This window comes from Capricornis sumatraensis, chromosome 9 (genome assembly GCF_032405125.1).
Source record: "Capricornis sumatraensis isolate serow.1 chromosome 9, serow.2, whole genome shotgun sequence".
Classification (NCBI taxonomy): Eukaryota; Metazoa; Chordata; class Mammalia; order Artiodactyla; family Bovidae; genus Capricornis; species Capricornis sumatraensis.
This window is the reverse complement of record NC_091077.1, coordinates 51,349,912-51,368,157: the sequence shown is the minus strand read 5'-3', so window position 1 is coordinate 51,368,157 and position 18,246 is coordinate 51,349,912. Positions and strand designations below refer to the sequence as shown.

The following is an 18,246-nucleotide window of genomic DNA, read 5'->3' as shown; positions in this document are numbered from 1 at the left end:
GGCATTGGGTAAGCGTGACCCCGCCCCTTGCGTACACCAACCTATCACGGGGCTGGAGCGTCCAAAGCTGATTTGATAGGATTACTTGGCCGGAAGGTCTAGGGTGGATGATTGAGTACTAGCCGAGATGGCGGCGGCTGCAGCGATTCGTGGAGTCAGAGGCAAACTGGGCCTTCGTGAAATTCGTATCCATTTGTGCCAGCGCTCGCCCGGCAGCCAGGGCGTCAGGTGAGGCGCGGCCCAGTGAGGCGGGTGGGCTTCGGGGCGCCTGGGTCATGACCTCGACCTCCCGGGTGTCTGGAGAGGCCCGTGCCCACACCGCACGCGCGGTGCTTTCTCCTTCCCCGCAGGGACTTCATTGAGAAACGCTATGTGGAGCTGAAGAAAGCGAATCCCGACCTGCCCATCCTAATCCGCGAGTGCTCCGATGTGCAGCCCAAGCTCTGGGCCCGCTACGGTGAGCGCGGGACGCAGGGAACCAGAGACCCCGGAGGGGGAACAAAGGTTCGAAGAGAGAAAGGGCCGCCCAAGGTCACACAGAAACCTACACAGGGACTGGGACTCAGACTTCAGCTTTGCTGTTGATCTTGTTGCAAATAAGGAAATATACATTCGCAGAGTTACAGAGTGTTTGTATCCAAGTAACAAGTGGAGACAGGCCCTGCCCTGCATAGGAATCGTTTTTGTAGTTCAGAACAGGCTTCAGGTTGAGTGCTTTCCTGTCCAAATCTGTTGAACCTTAAGTATATAAGGGGTGGATTCCTTTTTCTCATCTTGTAGAGATTAAAACGCTGAATGAACAATTGTATGGAACATACCTAACGTTTTTCAGCTAAGATGCATAAGGTTGAGCTTTTACATTTGTTCCCCAATCCTAGACTGCACTTCTGCCAGACTTCAGTAGCTGGCTTTTCAGGTTACAATTCAGGTAATCTTGTAGGTCTGAATTTCGATATCACCTCCTCAAAAAGGCATTCCCTGACCAGTTATGTAACATTGCCTCTTTACCCTGTTTCATTTTACCAAGTGTTTATTAACATACTACCTGTGTCATTTTACCACAATTTGAAAACTACTCTCATGTTGCCTGAACAGAGAGACACAATAAATATTAATGCTTACTGATTAATTGGGGTTCCCTGGTGGCTCAGACGGTAAAGAGTCTGCCTGCAATGTGAGAGACCAAAGTTCGATCCCTGGGTCCGGCAGACCCCCTGGAGAAGGAAATGGCAACCCACCCCAGTATTCTTGCCTGGAAAATTTCATGGACGGAGGAGCCTGCCAGGCTACAGTCCATGGGGTCGCAGAGTCAGACACGACTAAGCGACTTCACTTTCACTCACTGAATAATGGTATTTTTAATCACAGCTTTTAATTACACTTTGCCCTAGGAATGTCTGGGGGAAGGCAGGGAGTCACACCCAGGGCAGATTGCTTTTAACAGTGCAGCTAACTGCAGTTTGCCATGCACTAAAAGTTGTTTGCAGGAAAAAAATTTTCCTTCTGAAAGCTAGTAGACTAGAGGAGATGGAAACACAAATAACTTTAGTTTATGAACTATAGGAGCCATTAAAAGGGCACAATTAAGAGGCAGGCCCATGTAATACTCTGCTGACAATGATTAATACTCAGTGCTACCATGCCCCTTAAAACTTCCCTGAAACACTTTCCTTCCCATTATGACCACCCAGAATGAGCCAAAATTCTACTTAGACCTGGGCTTCCGAGATATGTTAGAGACCCACTGGATAAATTCTAGGCATGTCAAATACATTTTGGTCATATCTCTTTACTACCCTTCGTATCCTACCAACAGTGTAAGTGGAAGACTACTTTGGTATCCTGTACAGTGCAGAGTGAATAATTAATAATCTTTCTGTCTCCTCAGCATTTGGCCAAGAGAAGAATGTCTCTCTGAACAACTTCAGTGCTGATCAGGTAACTAGAGCCCTGGAGAATGTGCTAAGTAGCAAAGCCTGAAGTCTCCACTGAGGATTAAAAACAACAGCCCCAGAGTCTGGGCTCTGCTGGACTAAGTACAATGTGGAGAAATGTATTCTGTTCTGTATAAAGATTGTGCTGAAAATGCTGTCTAAAGATGATCTGATTTGCATCCCACCAACTACCCTTATTGTGCAACCATCTGAGGGAAAGCAGTTGAATATAAAAATAAAACTTATTTTATTCTGTCCCATCAAAAGCCATGAGCCACTGAATCCAAGAAAGGGAAAGAACAAGAAAAAAGGAGGTTCCATGGACCTATATTAAGTATACCACACTGAGTTCCATCTGGTCCTCTTGCCTGGACAGTGCTGGATGAAAGGGGAGGAGCTGGGATCCAGAGGTCTTGGCTTAGGCTTAGGTGTAAGAGCTGAGGGCATGATACCCTTATGGTTCTAAACCCCCAAAGGGGCTCTATAGGCCAGGACATCGAGGAGTAGGGGAGATAAGGAGTGGAGTACATGACTTTCAGAAGTCAAGTCACCCATGAAGAGCTGTCTGCTGGAGAGCATGCACGCGATCCTGGAGCTGTGCCACCTCCTCATGCCTTTTTAAGGCCTGCAGCCCTGACTGCTGCAAGAAGGCCTGGGCAGCCTGAGAGCAGGGAAGAAAGAGATTCAACACTGGGTCCATGAGCGGCAGCACACAAACACCACAGCCTTGAGTTAGCCCACCTCTTCTTGGAAGAGTGTATTCCCAACAAGAGTACAGAAGTTTGGACCTGGAGCCCACCTAGGCTAGCCAGGCCCAGAGAAATGACTAAAGACTGTAAGGAAGGGGGCCATGGTGGAACAGGGGGACTGGGGACTAAGGCCAGAAACCCACCCCTGGCTGATAGAGGAACAGCAGCTGCAGCAGCTCCACACTCTGGCCTACTACTTCAGTGTCAGAGAGGGCCAGTGTGTCCAGCAAGGTGGGGAGCAGGAGCCCTGGCCATAGATACTGACAGTAAGCGGGACCTTTCTCTGCAACGTTGCACAGAACTGTGAGCACCTGCAGACGGAAACATGTACACAGTACCCACAATGAAACCCAAAGATTTTAATGATAGCTGGAATGGGGTGCTGACCACATGCCCAGTCACCATGCCAAGCACTCTTAATATGCATATTCTGTAATCCCTTCAGGCACCCTCTGGTAGGATTACTGTTCCCAATTATAAGTGAGGAAACTGAAGCTTAGTTAATAACTAGTAAACTATAGTTTAGGAACGCACACCTATACTGTTCTGTGACTGATGGTCTGGCCCTGAAGGAATCCATACCACACCACCTGCCTGCTCTCAGCTCAGGGTACTTCTGAGGGCTCAGGTCTGCTCTCACTGTTTTACACTTAGGCCACCATATCTTGGACCCAAGGGACCCAAATACTTACCAATACGCTCACCACATTAGACACTGACAACAAGTGCAAGAGGGGCTCAATCAGATCCAGGGAGATCAAGGAGGTACAGAAACTAGGACTGTTTGCTGAAAGGGAAAATGTCAGAGGGAAGTTGCTCCAACTCAGGCATGAAACCAACCCACTCCCAATCCTACCCACCTCAGCCCAGACCAAGAGGAAATATTCCCAGGAGCTAAAGGTCCAGGCCAAGGCAAATCGTGGTGCTTACCAGTGAGGTTGTTAAGGAGCCAGAGGCCCTCAGGAAGCAGGCTGGGCTGTTTGTGGAGAAAGAACTGCAGAAGGATAAATAAGGCTGCCAGAACACGCTCATCTTGGAGATGCATTGGCCCTCCCACAGTCTCTGCTGCTGCCTCTGTCAGCAAGTTGCTTAGACACCGAACAACAGGGCATACCAGCTGTAAAGACAAGTAGGGGTTCAGGTTTAAGGAGGAAGAGGCAACCTGCACATGAGCTGAAACTGAATCAGAGGGTCACCCAGATATTGACCTGTCTACATACCAGCTCCAGTCCTGCATCCTCAGTTCTCTGGACAGCCGCAGCCAAGTCCAACAGCAGCAGCCCTAGGGTGGTTAGAGCCCCCTGGGTGATGAGCAGGGCATTGTTGACCTGGCTGGGCAACAGGAAGCAAGCAGTCACTATTCAGTCAGTCCTTCCTTAAGCTGGCAACCAGCTTAGGTCTGTGTGTTCCCTGAGCTCCAAGAAGAGAGGACCAGAGAAGACAGAAACTCATCCCCACAATTCCAGAAACTAAAGCCTGAGTATCATGGAAGGAAGCCCCAGAGGAAGTCTGTTGCACTTTCCCAATTGCCCTATTACCTGCAGATGATGTAGTGAAGGCACCAGGCAAACTCCACGGCTACCCCAAGGTTCAGCTTTGGGCCAGGTTGTAACAGTTGCAGTATGTGCTGGGGAAGAGTAGAGCCCAGGACCAAGCTGTCAGTAGAAGCAGAGGTGTGAGTAGGAACCACAGAAGGCAAGATGTCAATCACTCTTCCCAAACCCGAAGAGCAGGTGGGAAAGTGCCCAAAACCCAAAGTTCTTCCCAGTTAGGCACATGGGGTTGAAATGTCCAATGCGTTGGAAACAAGACTCAGGCATCCAGTAGGTCACACCTGCCTACACATAAGTTTTACTTACGGGATAATCTTCTCTGGAGCTTCCTTAGCCTGCAGAAGCTGGGACAAGGCATATCCAAGGGCTTCCAGCACAGTCAGATGGGGAGACTAGAAGCAGAGTAGGGATCTGACTCTGGAACCTAGGCCATAAAGTTTCCTAAGACTTTCAATCCCTTAGCACAGAGAAGAGGCTGGAGCTGCCTAACCAAAGCAGGTGGGGCGTGTAAGGAGATGGGTACTCCAGGAGGAAGAAAGGAGGTGGACACTCACCTGGATGCAGGCAGCCAAGGCCGGAACAATGCCCTGAGGTAGAAGCTGCCTTCTCACAGCCTCACTCTCCACAATCAGGTTACCCAGGGTATACAGACAGAGCTCCTGAGAGCAGAACAACAAAAGCACTGGACTTGGCCTACCTCAGGATCTCAGGCTGGGGGTGGATGGGCCAGGGTTGCAGGGGAGGAGGGCATGGGTGGGGGCTGGGGTGGGAATGGGAAAGATGAAGCATCCCAGTCCCTGAGAATCTGAGCACGGGAATGGCAGGTGACGGTGCATGTATGGCTGTGGCTGTCGGAACCAGGTTTTCCTCTTTTACCTACCTGCCAGCTCAAACTGGACCCAAAAGCACAATTTTTAAATCCAACCCAAGAACAAGGTAGGACAGGACAGGGCTTACTATAAAGTCTGGGCTGTGACCGGAGAGGTAGGTGAGAAGGTAGGAAGTGGCTGGCAGGCAGGCCTCAGCCACCGCAGACTGCTGAGAGTGAGAGAGCTCATGAAGGCACCGAGCCGCCTCAAGCTGCAGCAGGGCCTGGTTGCTGGTCAGGAGCCCAACCAGGGTCCGAATGCTGCCCTCCAGCCTACGTGAGTGAGCACCAGAGTCCTTCTCAGCTAGCTGCCCATTCCCTCCACACCCCTGTCCATCCCCCAGAGCCCCAGCCACCCATTCACATCATCCACACTGACCTGATGAAGGTCTGCTGTGTCTCAGGGTGCTGCAACCCTCGACGAAGGCTGACCAGAGCCCTCTCCCTCTCTTTTTCCTCTATCCCCCGCTGGGCCAACCGCAGGAACTCCTGGATCTGCAGCACAGGGCAGGAAAATGAGACATGGCAACACATCGATCCCAGATAGCAAGGCATGAGTTCTGCTCGACTCCACCTGTGAGCCCTGCAATATGGTACAATATAGAACTTGTCATTCACACTATTATGGCTAATAAATGCCAACCCTGCAGTAGAGTGGACTGAAGAGGAAATCAAAACTGTTTAATACCAGCCCTGCCACTTATTCTACAAGGGACTAAACCCAGTGTCTCACCTGAAAAATGGGAGTAACATCTACTTTGGTGTCTTACTGGGTTATTTCAAGAATAACATTTAAACCTCCCAGCCTGGCATAACCTACCCCTCCAGCCATTGTCCCCATACAACTGATACTGCAACGACATTTAGCATAACATGAATTATTTTTTTTAATGTTTCCAAGCTTTTGCAATATCGATCCCTTCTGCCTGGGATACCATCCACAGGTCCTCCACTTCCTTCAGATTTCTCTTCTCACTGCCTCTGGGAAGTTAGTTCTTTCTGGTATCCTTTGAAAGATTCAGTGGTTTCTACTGTGCCTCATGTTTCCTTCACCACAGGCAGTAGCACATCCGTCTCCTTCAGTGGGTTGGGAACATGTCAAAGAAAGGGACTCTTTTTTGTGTACCTGAGTACCCAGCATAGGTGTCTTGGTACAAAATAGACACACAATGAATGAATGACACAACCTAGGTATAAGTTCTTCATAAACTACACACATAAACAAAGTATAAACATAGGGTATGCCTGATGCTTACTAAATGAAGAAATAACCTGAAATAAGTTCTTTTGTTCACTTATTCCATAAATGCTGAGCATCTACTATACACCAGATACTATATAGGCATCTGAATTTTCAATGATGACAAATAAGATAACGTCTAGTTAGAAAAAAGGTAACAAATAAGCAAATAATTAGTATAATTAACATTCTGCAGACCTACTTTAGATGCAGCAAATGCAAAGGCTCTAGGAGAATAATGGGGCTGGTATATTGTTCCAAGAACTGAAAAAAGGACAATGTGGCTGAAATGAGTAAACTGATAAGATTGCAAATGGCAGAGGTTATACTATGCTAGAGTGTGTAGATCACAGGATGGATTTTGGATGCATCTGCCTGATGTGTAAAGAATGAATTTTTTAAAATTAATTTAATAGGAGGCTAATCACTTTACAATATTGTGGTGATTTTCGCCATACATCAACATGAATCAGCCACGGGTGTACAGGTTGTCTCCCCATCCTGAAACCCCCTCCCAAAGAATGAATCTGAGAGAGGCAAAATTTCGGTAGATGACCTGTTAAAAGGCTTCTGTTCAGTATGCAGAGAAGAGGGTACTGTCAATTTTGACGGCAACGCCATGTAAAGACTTAGGAGGCAAAAAAACGGCGGGGAGGGGAGGGGAGGACTTGATGACGTATTGGTGTTGGGGTAAGGAAGAGAGTTGTCAAGAATTATTTCCTGGTTTCTGGCTTGACCCACTAGACGAATGGAGAAGCAAATGGCAACCCACTCTAGTATTCTTGCCGGGAGAATCCCATGGACAGAGGAGCCCGGCGGGTTACAGTACATGGGAGTCACAAAGAGTCGGAGAAGACTGAAGCGACTGAGCACTAGACGGATAGAGGTGTTGAAGCGTTCGCGTTCAGGTTTGGAGACAACCCTCGAGTACAACAGAAGGAATTTGCCGCCTAGTGGGTGTGACTGTCATCACGCACCCTGACCGCTCACCTGGGCTTCTCCGAGGATCACGACCACACGTCCCCCTTCGGCTTCCTCCGTAGCTTCGTCTCTCAGCAGCCTCTTGCTGACCAGCTGCTGCTCCCTCCGCGCCTTCCGCAGTGCTGAGGGGAAAGGAGCCGGCTGAGCATGGGAGGAGAACCCACAACCCAGGGCTCGTCCCGTTGCCCCATCTCCGACCGCCATAACCCCATCCTCCCGTGTTCCTCGCCCACCCGCACCTGCCTCCCGCTCCCGCCGGCGGCACCGTAGCTCCTCCACTCCGCAGCCTAAAGGCCTGAGGAGGCCCCGCCGTCCGCGCCACATGATAGAAGTGGAAAAATTTTGCAGGAACTGGAGAGCCAACAACTTTACCCAGAGATCCAAAACAGGACACAGCCGGCGCAGGCACAGCGCAGGGCGGAAAGGGAGGTGCCAGTGGGCGGGGCACGAAGCGAAGGGAAGGCGGAGCGAAATGAGGGGGCGCGACCACAGGCCAGCTTGCGCGAAGCGACGAGAGGGTGGGGCAGACAGAGGGAGGGAAGATGCAAAGACAGGATTGAGTGGGGCGAAGGCGGAGAGGGGCTACTAATTGAGGGAAGGGACCTCTCAGTTCAGTTCAGTTCAGTCGCTCAGTCGTGTCCGACTCTTTGCGACCCCATGAATCGCAGCACGCCAGGCCTCCCTGTCCATCACCAACTCCCGGAGTTCACTCAGACTCACGTCCATCGAATCAGTGATGCCATGCAGCCATCTCATCCTCTGTCGTCCCCTTCTCCTCCTGCCCCCAATCCCTCCCAGCATCAGAGTCTTTTCCAATGAGTCAACTCTTCGCATGAGGTGGCCAAAGTACTGGAGTTTCAGCTTTAGCATCATTCCTTCCAAAGAATACCCAGGGCTGAACTCCTTCAGAATGGACTGGTTGGATTCTCCCAACACCACAGTTCAAAAGCATCAATTCTTCGGCGCTCAGCCTTCTTCACAGTCCAACTCTCACATCCATACATGACCACAGGAAAAACCATAGCCTTGACTAGACTGACCTTAGTCCGCAAAGTAATGTCTCTGCTTTTGAATATGCTATCTAGGTTGGTCATAACTTTTCTTCCAAGGAGTAAGTGTCTTTTAATTTCATGGCTGCAGTCACCATCTGCAGTGATTCTGGAGCCCCAAAAAATAAAGTCTGACACTGTTCCCCCATCTATTTCCCATGAAGTGATGGGACCGGATGCCATGATCTTCGTTTTCTGAATGTTGAGCTTTATTTAAGCCAACTTTTTCACTCTCCACTTTTACTTTCATCAAGAGGCTTTTTAGTTCCTCTTCACTTTCTGCCATAAGGGTGGTGTCATCTGCATATCTGAAGTTACTGATATTTCTCCCGGCAATCCTGATTCCAGCTTGTGTTTCTCCCAGTCCAGCGTTTCTCATGATGTACTCTGCATATAAGTTAAATAAGCAGGGTGACAATATACAGCCTTGACGTACTCCTTTTCCTATTTGGAACCAGTCTGTTGTTCCATGTCCAGTTCTAACTGTTGCTTCCTGACCTGCCTACAGATTTCTCAAGAGGCAGGTCAGGTGGTCTGGTATTCCCACCTCTTTCAGAATTTTCCACAGTTTATTGTGATCCACACAGTCAAAGGCTTTGGCATAATCAATAAAGCAGAAATAGAGTTTTTCTGTAACTCTCTTGCTTTTTCCGTGATCCAGCAGATGTTGGCAATTTGATCTCTGGTTCCTCTGCCTTTTCTAAAACCAGCTTGAACATCAGGAAGTTCACAGTTCACATATTGCTGAAGCCTGGCTTGGAGAGTAAAAATCCCAATTTTACAGGTGAGAAAAATGAGACAAATACAATTATGGATCACTGTTCTGCATAAAAGGGAATGGCATTATTTTTGCAATAAAGTAATTGTTTCATCAACTTTGAGTACCACTAATCTACTAGGTAATGGGGAAACACTAGTGAATTAAACACCATGTTCCAGGGAATTCCTTGGCAGTTCAGTGGTTAGGACTAGGTGCTTTCAATGCCATACGCCCAGGTTCAATCTGCCCTCTGGAACTAAGATACTGAAAGCCGGGCGGCACAGCCAAAACAAAAACTGTTCCATACCCTCAAAAATCTGAATTGTGCCCAACTAAGCCCTACATGGTCTATTTCCTGCATACCTCTCCAGCCATGCCTTACTCATCTCTCCTAGGATTTTCGTTCCCTAAACAAGCCTTGCACTTTTTTCTCTTCTGGGCTCCTGCACAGGCTGTTCCGTTGTCTAGAGCCCAGTTTCTACCACCCCACCTCTACTAAAACCAGCCTCCTTCTTTTAACTAACACCATCCTCAAGATCTCTAGTGCCCTTCTCAGAACAACTGGACCAATGCCCCTGTTTGAGAGCATGTAGCACCATACACTTCTTCGTAACCCTTTTCACAGCTGTCATTGTTACAGTGTAATTTTTTTATGTTTTCTCCTCCCAAAGCCCCTTCACAACTCCAAGAGAGTAAAGTCCTAGTAGCACTTAAGAATTTTTATTGAGGGAATTCCCTGGTAGTCCAGTGGTTAGGACTCCATGCTTTCACTGCTGAGGACAGAGAGTTCATTCCCTGGTGGGGATCTAAGATCCTGGGCAAGGTGTGTGCCAAGAAAAAAAAGTTAAAGAATTCTTATAGAAACTGCTGATCTTTTGAAATTAAAAGACACTTGCTCCTTGGAAGAAAAGCTATGACAAATCCTGGACAGCATATTAAAAAATAGAGACATCACTTTGCCAAAAAAATTTCAGTAGTCGTGAGAGTTGGACCAAAAAGAAGGCTGAGTGCCAAAGAATTGATGCATTCAAATTGTGTTGCTGGAGAAAACTCTTGAGATCCCCTTGGACAGCAAACAGATCAAACCAGTCAATCCTAAAGGAAATCAATCCTGAATATTCAGGAAGGACTGATGCTGAAGCTGAAGCTCCAATACTTTGGCCACCTGATGCAAAGAGCTGCCTCATTGAAAAAGATCCTGATGCTAGGAAAGACTGAAGGCAAAAGGACATGGGGGCAGCAGAGAATGAGATGGTTAGATAACATCACTGACTCAATGGACATGAATCTGAGCAAAGTCTGGGAGTTAGTGAAGGACAGGGGAGTCTGGTGTGCTTCAGTCCGTGGGGTTGCAAAGAGTCGGAAACAATTTTTTGAAAGCTACTACTTAGGCAAAAGTGCAAGTAAGAACAAATCCAGAAAAGGAAAGTGTACTTCGAACCAACTGTTCTTCAGACCAACTTCCTTCCTTTGGATTTAATTCCACTTCTTGGAGTCAGTCAAGGAAGTCTTTGATTTCTTCCACAAAACATCTAGTTAAATATCTTCAGAACATCATCTTATCCTCCACATTTTCTTTTCAGCTCCAGCATCCATCCAGCCTCTGGACATTTATTGAGCATTATTTATTTTATTTAGTGGAAGCATGGAGCCCTAGCCCTCAGACCAGCAGGGAATTCCCTGAGTATCATTATCGATGCACCATGATCTGGCTAGGGAATAGGATCTAGGTCTTGTCCCCTTCCTTATGGGACAGGCTGGCTTCTGACACCTACCTCTTTCTCATAATATGAAAGATAAGGCAAGTCCCTGGGAAAAATCTATGCTCTGCCCAGAGTGTCTGCTCAGTTACAGCTGCCCAAACTGTTTTTGTTTTTTCTTTTTTGGTAGGGGAGGAGGACTTGTTTTTTGTTTGTTTGTTTTGTTGCACTTATCTGCCTGGCAACACTGTTAATCCTGTAAGAAACAGCTCTGTGTCCTATTACAGGCCTAGCTGTTTCTTTCTCTAGAGCTCCCACAAGTCCTTATTTTCTCCTGTGTAAGAATCCTGTTCACCATGGACTGTAGTTCTGTGTCTGCATTTGCCTCCCCCACCTTCTAGAGTACTTGAGGAGCTATGTGATGGTCACATCAGCATCCAGAGGCTTGGCATCAGCTCTGGCACTTGGTAGACAAATGATGATATTTTTTGAATGAAGCTGTGACTTGGGGACCTTTGCAGAACCATTATTGCCCCTCTTAACTTGGAGTGTCTCCCCTAAGACGATGGAATCTTTTAAATCACTTTTAAAAATTGAAGTATAGTTCGTTTTTGTTACATTAGTTTCAGGTGTACAGCAAAGTGATTCAATCATTTATATATATATATTATATATATATATATATAATATATATATATATATTCTTTTTCAGATCCTTTTCCATTACAGGTTACTATAAGATATTGAGTAGAGTTTCTGCACCATACAGTAGATCTTCGTTGTTAAGGTGATGGAATTTGCCGAGGAGGCAGGCTTCGGTAGCATGGGTCCTCTGAATGCAGAGACTCTGCTGAAGACAACAATGAAGGGCTACCACTACACCCTTTGTGGTGGTGTTGGGATTCCAAGCCTGTTTGCCTGACTGCAGTCAGTTGGTATATTTCACACTGAACTATACTCATATCTTGGTCCCCAGGGATGTCCCAGTGACATGGTCTGGCCTTTAGGCATGACTTTGGGTATTAGGACATGCCCAACAGGACATACAGGAGGCCGTGTGGTCCAATGTGGGCTCCTTGTTTGGATTGGGGACAGATGTGTAGTTACTTCTGGGAAAAAGGGAAGTGAGAATTCAAATGTTTTTATGTAGCTCTTTGCCCAGAAATCTAGAAGTTCAGACTTACAAGGGCTCTTTTAAAAGTATAGCCCTTCTGAAACTGAGGGCAGTCATCAACTAGATCTCTTGAACTATAACTTGCTTAATAAATAATATCATGTAACTTGCCTTCACCAATCAAGCTCGCCTTAGCCTTAATCGTTCCTGCAAATTACATACCCTCATGTAGCTTACACAGTATGTCACAAGACTCCATTAATACCTCTTTGTGGGTAATACCTCTGATGTATGGATCATTATAGTAATGGTTCCTTAAGCTGATTTTTTAGGAACTTAGAGTCAGCTCTTGTCCACTTCACATTCCAGCTGATTAAGACTGCTTGAAACCACAACCCTCCAACCAGGTCTGTGTGAGTGCTGGATGGATGGCCTTTTGATGTCAGAGGGCCAAAACTTCACCCTCAGACCATGCTAATACTACCATTTTATGAATGTCCCTCCCATGAAGAAGCATGTAACTCAGATACACCTGAGCAGAGTACTGATTACCTCACCTTTTTCCCTGTCCCCAATTACTTTCTTCTGCACCTCCAACCAATCTATAACCTTCACCCATAAATATCCTAAGCCCCTTTCCATTGAGGAGGTAAATGTGAGATTTGTTTTTCCTGCTCCTCAGATACCTCAGGAATAAATCCTTTCTACAAACTTCAGTGTTTCAGTGTTTGGCTTTTAATGCCTGTTAGCCAAATGAACCTGGCTTGGTAACACTTCCCCACCCTCTGGGAAACTTGCTTTTCTTTTCTTGAAAGAGTAGGTGAGTTACTAATTAATCCTCATTCAACATAGGTCCAGCTTTTCCTTCCTAGGACATAGGAATTGTGCTGGGGAGAGGGCAGAAGAGAGCTAGGTGCAAGTGAGAAAATTATATTAGGAATATCTTGTTTCTCAAATTTCGGGATAGAGAAGTGGAAACTAAGAGAGTGAGGCACTTGGCCAATGTGTCTCTGTTCAACACATAGACTTCTCTACTTTTAAGAAAGCTGTTACTTTAAAAATTGTGAATCACCACATTCCACACCTGTTACATGTAACATTGTACATCAAGTATACTTCAATTAAAAAAAAACCTATCAGGATTACCTTCTCCTAAGACACACCTGGAGAAGGCAACGGCACCCCACTCCAGTACTCTCGCCTGGAAAATCCCAAGGACGGAGGAGCCTGGTGGGCGGCAGTCCATGGGGTCTTGAGAGTCGGACAAGACAGTGACTTCACTTTCACTTTTCACTTTCATGCAACGGAGAAGGAAATGGCAACCCACTCCAGTGTTCTTGCCTGGAGAATCCCAGGGACGGGGGACCCTGGTGGGCTGCCGTCTATGGTGTCGCACAGAGTCGGACACAACTGAAGCGACTTAGCAGCAGCAGCAGCAAGACACACCAAAGCTGGTCGATGAAGATTTCCGCTGTGTCTGTAACTTCCCTGGTGGTCCAGTGGTTAAGACTCCACTCCCAGTACAAGGGTGTGGACTTTCAATTCCTGGTCAGGGAACTAAGATCACACAAGCAGCAGGGCCAAAAAAAAAAAAAAAAAACCTGTTACTTTCTTAATAAACACATTTAAAGAACAAGTCAGCACAAAACAAAAAAGGACGTGGGGGGAAGCTGTTCTTTAGACCAACTTCCTTCCCTCGAACTAGCCCTTGGAGTCAATAAATGAAGTTTGCAGTCTCTTCCACAAAATATCCAGTTAAATATCTGAGGATATTCAGGGAGTTGAATTTGGGTGACAGGAAGTTAATAACAACCACCAAGACTAGGGAAAAGTTATGGAAAGTATCCAGGCTGAATCACTGGGATGGGGGCAGGGGACATTGAGAATCCTGGCCTGAGGAACTGGGGATCTCCTTTTCTCCAACCCAAACAAGCCTGGGGGCATCTGAGTCATCTGGGCACTGCCTGGGTCAGAGGAATAGAGGCCTTGCAAGATCCTTCCTGTTGTAGCCCCTCTCTTGGCAACATACTTCATTGCGAAATTTCCAGGAAGAGTAGCGAATGGGGTGGCTAGGAGGAAAAAACGTGGGGAGTGACAGGGTTCAAAGAAGGGGGAGCAGAGCGACATCACAAGGTTACATAAACTCTCAGAGGCTTCCAAAGAATAAAGACAGGTTTGTGGAGCCTGGAAGCCGGCGTGAGCCACTGTAAAGGAAAGAAGCCACAGTCCAGCCGACAACCAGAGAGAGGCAGAGCCTCTGCGGATCTACCGACTATGGTGAGAGTATGCTCTCCGGGCGGAAGCGTGGGCTATCGGGGGAACCTTAGGAACCGGCTTGGGCCGCCCTGACCGCTGTCTTTCCAGGTATGCGTGCCCTGCCTGCTGCTGCTGCTGCTGCCGCCGCTGCTGCGTGTGTCTGCGGACACGACAGAGCCCTGCGAGCTGGACGACGACGATTTCCGCTGTGTCTGCAATTTCACGGATCCGAAGCCTGACTGGTCTAGCGCCGTTCAGTGTATGGTTGCCGTCGAGGTGGAGATCCGTGGCGGCGGCCACAGCCTGGACCAGTTTCTCAAGGGAGCCAACACCGACCCGAAGCAGTATGCTGACACAATCAAGGCTCTGCGCGTTCGGCGACTCAAGCTGGGCGCTGCACAGGTTCCTGCTCAGCTTCTGGTCGCCGTTCTGCGCGCGCTCGGGTACTCTCGTCTCAAGGAACTGACGCTTGAGGACCTGGAGGTAACTGGCCCAACGCCCCCGACGCCTCTGGAAGCCACTGGGCCTGCGCTCACCACCCTCAGTCTCCGTAACGTATCGTGGGCAACAGGAGGTGCCTGGCTCGGCGAACTGCAGCAGTGGCTCAAGCCTGGGCTCAGGGCGCTGAACATTGCCCAAGCACACTCGCTTGCCTTTCCGTGCGCAGGGCTCTCCACCTTCGAGGCGCTCACCACCCTAGACCTGTCTGACAATCCCAGTCTCGGCGACAGCGGGCTGATGGCGGCTCTCTGTCCGAACAAGTTCCCGGCCCTCCAATATCTAGCGCTACGCAACGCGGGGATGGAGACGCCGAGCGGCGTGTGCGCGGCGCTGGCGGCAGCGAGGGTGCAGCCCCAAAGCCTGGACCTCAGCCACAACTCGCTGCGCGTCACCGCCCCGGGCGCTACCCGATGTGTCTGGCCCAGTGCACTAAGCTCTCTCAATTTGTCGTTCGCTGGGCTGGAGCAAGTGCCTAAAGGACTGCCGCCCAAGCTCAGCGTGCTTGATCTCAGCTGCAACAAGCTAAGCAGGGAGCCGCGGCGAGACGAGCTGCCCGAGGTAAATGACCTGACTCTGGACGGAAATCCCTTTCTGGACCCTGGAGCCCTCCAGCACCAAGACGACCCGATGATCTCCGGCGTGGTCCCAGCCTGTGCGCGTTCGGCCTTGACCATGGGGGTATCAGGAACCCTGGCGCTGCTTCAAGGAGCCCGAGGCTTCGCGTAAGGTCGGGGGAAGAGCGGGGAGAGGAATGAATTGGCTCAGATCGCCCTGGCTCCGGGAGACCCTCGCCAGGACATCTCAACCAACCAGCCTTCTGCCCCATCCTTATTAAAATCTTAAACAGCAGATCCGTGTCATTCACTCAGCAGATGTTTACTGGGCACACTGCTGGGCAGGGAATCCATTATACTTAAACTTTCTTCATCCTAACTTGCTAGAAACCGTACCCGCCCCACCATAGAAAAGAACCACGGGGGCAGAAGGGATAGGGAAGCATGTCTAGGGCTGTGTGGGAGAACCAAGGGTTTCCCTGCCATTCGAGGTTTTCTGAACAGATTACTAGAACCTGTGTTAAAGGATGTTTGAATGGTAAACATGCTTGGAAGGATACTGAATGTTTCCTCTCTGGTGCATTTTCCAGGAGCCAGCTGCTCTCTCTCCAAGGTAATAAAACCCGGAGCCATTTACTTATTCTTCCTTATTCTTACTCCAGTGAGGAAACACAGCTATGCCACTCATTCTACCTAAGCTCTGAGGTTTATAATTTCAGGGTTGCTCTCCTGTAGTGTAGAGCCCCCCTGCCCACAAAGGTACACTGATTTTCACTCTGTCCAGTAATAACGGGGAAGCTTGAGAATGGGGAACTGATGCAAGATGCTGTAATTTAACTTCTCTGAACCAGAGATTTTGCAATTATGTTAATATACAAATGTATGATTGTTCTTTGATTTGCAAACAGGATAACATCTTAGACCCTTCACAGCTTCTTTGGACCCCTGCACACGGCAATTAACAGTATATGTCCCCTGAACCACATTATCTCAGAGACCCAGGACATCAACCAAGAGGGACTGTTCCTTCTAAGGGTTCCTTCTTCACCACATCAAGAAGGCAGTCACATCCGTAAGGGATCTAGATATGCCTCAACGGGGACCTGAAGAGGAGTGGGGAGAGGCATGTAAACATAGCCCTTCTCCTGCCTGCCTCCCTCCAGTGTCCAGAACCACACAGATAGGAACAGAGAGTGTACATTATTACATTGATGGGAGAGTTACACAGGTCATCAGACTCAAAGAATCACAGGGACAGCTAAATAAACTGACAATCTGTGTGGCCAAACCTCACTGGTTCCATTTTGTCAGTTTCATCTTAGGCCCACAGTCCTGCCCCCTCCACTCTCTGCACAACTGAGCTTTACTCTACTCACAAGAAGTGTACCCAAGCCAGACAAGTTACCTAACAGCTTTCACTCTTGCCTTCATCTGATATGAAAACTAGAAGGAAAAAAAAAGAAAACTGGAAGGATACCTTTTGCTGACACAGATGGTTAACGGTCATGAGACCCTCAGGGAGGAAAAAGCCCAGGTTCCCTTGGATGCAGATGTGCAGCTTACTTGGTAGTCAAATTCTGTTCTTAGCCTTGACCACTTTAAATCTCAGGTATCCCCGTCTCAGAGTGCATCTGTGAGTGCCTCTGGATCTTGGCTGTATGTAAATTCACAACACTCGCATTATGTAAGTAACATGGCTGTATGTCAGTACCCACAATAAACTTTAAACTGTACTTTATGGAGTTGCCTGCTTCGTTTTTTCATCTCAAAGTTCTTTCTCAGTCCGATGGATATTATTCAATATATCTGCCTCCCAACACTTTTGCATGTCGATAGTTTTCCCAATACCATTTTTTGAAAAGGCACTGAATGGACTTGGCATCCTTGAAAATCATTTGACCATGTATGTCAGGTTTTATATCTGGGCTCTCCATTCAACGGTGGTGGTAGTGGTTTAGTCATTAACTTGTGTTTTTTGCAACCCCATGGACTGTAACCTGCCAGGCTCCTCTGTCCATGGGATTTCTCAGGCAAGAATACTGGAGTGGGTAGCCATTCCCTTCTCCAGGGCTCTTTTCAATGCTACTAATCAATATATCTGTCTTCATGCCAGTACCATACTGTTTGGTTACCTCGGTAATAAGGTGTGAAATCAGGACGTGTGAGGTCTCTAATTTTATTCTTCTTTTCAAGATTGCTTTGGCTTCTTGGGGTCCCTTGAGAGTCCATATGAATCTTAGGATGGATTTTTCTATTTCTGCAAAAAAAAGCCGCTAGGTTTTGATAAGAATTTAATTAAATCTGTAGATTGTTTTGGAGAGTGTTGATATCCTAATAATATTGTCTTCCAATCCATGAACATGGGATGATTTTCCATCCACTTGTATCTTTTTTCATTCTTTCAGCAATTTTTGTAGTTTTCACTGTACATGTCTTTCATCTCTTTAATTTCCAAGTATTTTATTTTATTTTTGATGATATTTTAAATGGAATTGTTTTTCTTAATTTCCTTTTCAGACTGTTCATTGTTAGTGTGTAGAAACTGCTGAATTGAAACAGACTGTGGGGACTTTTATCAGGTACTCTTGTACTTATTTTGGCTGTGCTGGGTCATCATTACTGCATGCAGGTTTTCTCTAGCTATGGTGGGCAGTGTCTGCTCTCCAGTTACAGAGCACGGGTTCAGTAGTTGCAGCGCGTGGACTCAGTAGTTGTGGTAGACAGACTTGCTTTGCAGCGTGTAGGAACTCCCCAAACCAGAGATCAAATGTGTGTCCCCTGCATTGCAAGGCAGATTCCTAACCACTGAACCACCAGGGATGCCCCAGGTACTCTTAACTACTCATGCATAGTGAAACTGAGAGAAACAGATTCTTGGGTTAATTCCTACTTCCGAAGGCCCCTACATTGGACTTATCTACAGAGAGGGTTGCTGACCTCAAAGTCACCTTGAAATGACATTCAAACAGAGGAAACTGCACCTACAC

At 47.7% G+C, this 18,246-nt stretch overlaps 3 protein-coding genes across 5 annotated transcripts; 2 read left to right on the top strand and 1 right to left on the bottom strand.

Annotated features, from left to right (window-relative positions):
* Positions 1-100: 100 nt before the first annotated feature.
* Positions 101-2,177, top strand: NDUFA2 (NADH:ubiquinone oxidoreductase subunit A2). Its single transcript, XM_068979828.1, has 3 exons — positions 101-228; positions 351-457; positions 1,889-2,177. The coding sequence occupies exons 1-3, from the start codon at positions 128-130 to the stop codon at positions 1,978-1,980; spliced, it is 300 nt and encodes a 99-aa protein (XP_068835929.1). The 5' UTR covers positions 101-127; the 3' UTR covers positions 1,981-2,177.
* TMCO6 (transmembrane and coiled-coil domains 6) lies at positions 1,902-7,700 on the bottom strand. Of its 3 annotated transcripts, none has more exons than XM_068979825.1 (12): positions 7,565-7,700; positions 7,335-7,447; positions 5,484-5,599; positions 5,194-5,377; positions 4,791-4,895; positions 4,543-4,628; positions 4,222-4,338; positions 3,904-4,015; positions 3,614-3,800; positions 3,376-3,470; positions 2,827-2,994; positions 1,902-2,595 (listed from the first exon to the last, which is right to left on the bottom strand). In XM_068979825.1, exons 1-12 carry the CDS (start codon positions 7,647-7,649, stop codon positions 2,482-2,484), a joined length of 1,482 nt encoding a protein of 493 aa, XP_068835926.1. In that variant the 5' UTR covers positions 7,650-7,700; the 3' UTR covers positions 1,902-2,481. The 3 variants fall into 3 exon arrangements, with proteins under 3 accessions (XP_068835926.1, XP_068835927.1, XP_068835928.1); XM_068979826.1 differs by having other exon boundaries at positions 4,222-4,357; positions 4,544-4,628; XM_068979827.1 differs by lacking the exon at positions 2,827-2,994.
* A 6,352-nt stretch (positions 7,701-14,052) lies between these two features.
* CD14 (CD14 molecule) lies at positions 14,053-16,977 on the top strand. Its single transcript, XM_068979652.1, has 2 exons — positions 14,053-14,225; positions 14,313-16,977. Exons 1-2 carry the CDS (start codon positions 14,223-14,225, stop codon positions 15,429-15,431), a joined length of 1,122 nt encoding a protein of 373 aa, XP_068835753.1. The 5' UTR covers positions 14,053-14,222; the 3' UTR covers positions 15,432-16,977.
* The last annotated feature ends 1,269 nt before the right edge of the window (positions 16,978-18,246 follow it).

Excerpts from the sequence above, each read along its gene's own strand:
- NDUFA2 (XM_068979828.1), top strand. The coding sequence starts at position 128 with ATGGCGGCGGCTGCAGCGATTCGTGGAGTCAGAGGCAAACTGGGCCTT. Across the intron at positions 229-350 it reads CCCGGCAGCCAGGGCGTCAG|GGACTTCATTGAGAAACGCT; the intron begins GTGAGGCGCGGC and ends CCTTCCCCGCAG. Across the intron at positions 458-1,888 it reads CAAGCTCTGGGCCCGCTACG|CATTTGGCCAAGAGAAGAAT; the intron begins GTGAGCGCGGGA and ends CTGTCTCCTCAG.
- TMCO6 (XM_068979826.1), bottom strand. The coding sequence starts at position 7,649 with ATGTGGCGCGGACGGCGGGGCCTCCTCAGGCCTTTAGGCTGCGGAGTG. Across the intron at positions 4,629-4,790 it reads CCTTGGCTGCCTGCATCCAG|TCTCCCCATCTGACTGTGCT; the intron begins GTGAGTGTCCAC and ends CTCTGCTTCTAG. Across the intron at positions 2,596-2,826 it reads TGTTCCTCTATCAGCCAGGG|GCTGCCCAGGCCTTCTTGCA; the intron begins GTGGGTTTCTGG and ends CCCTGCTCTCAG.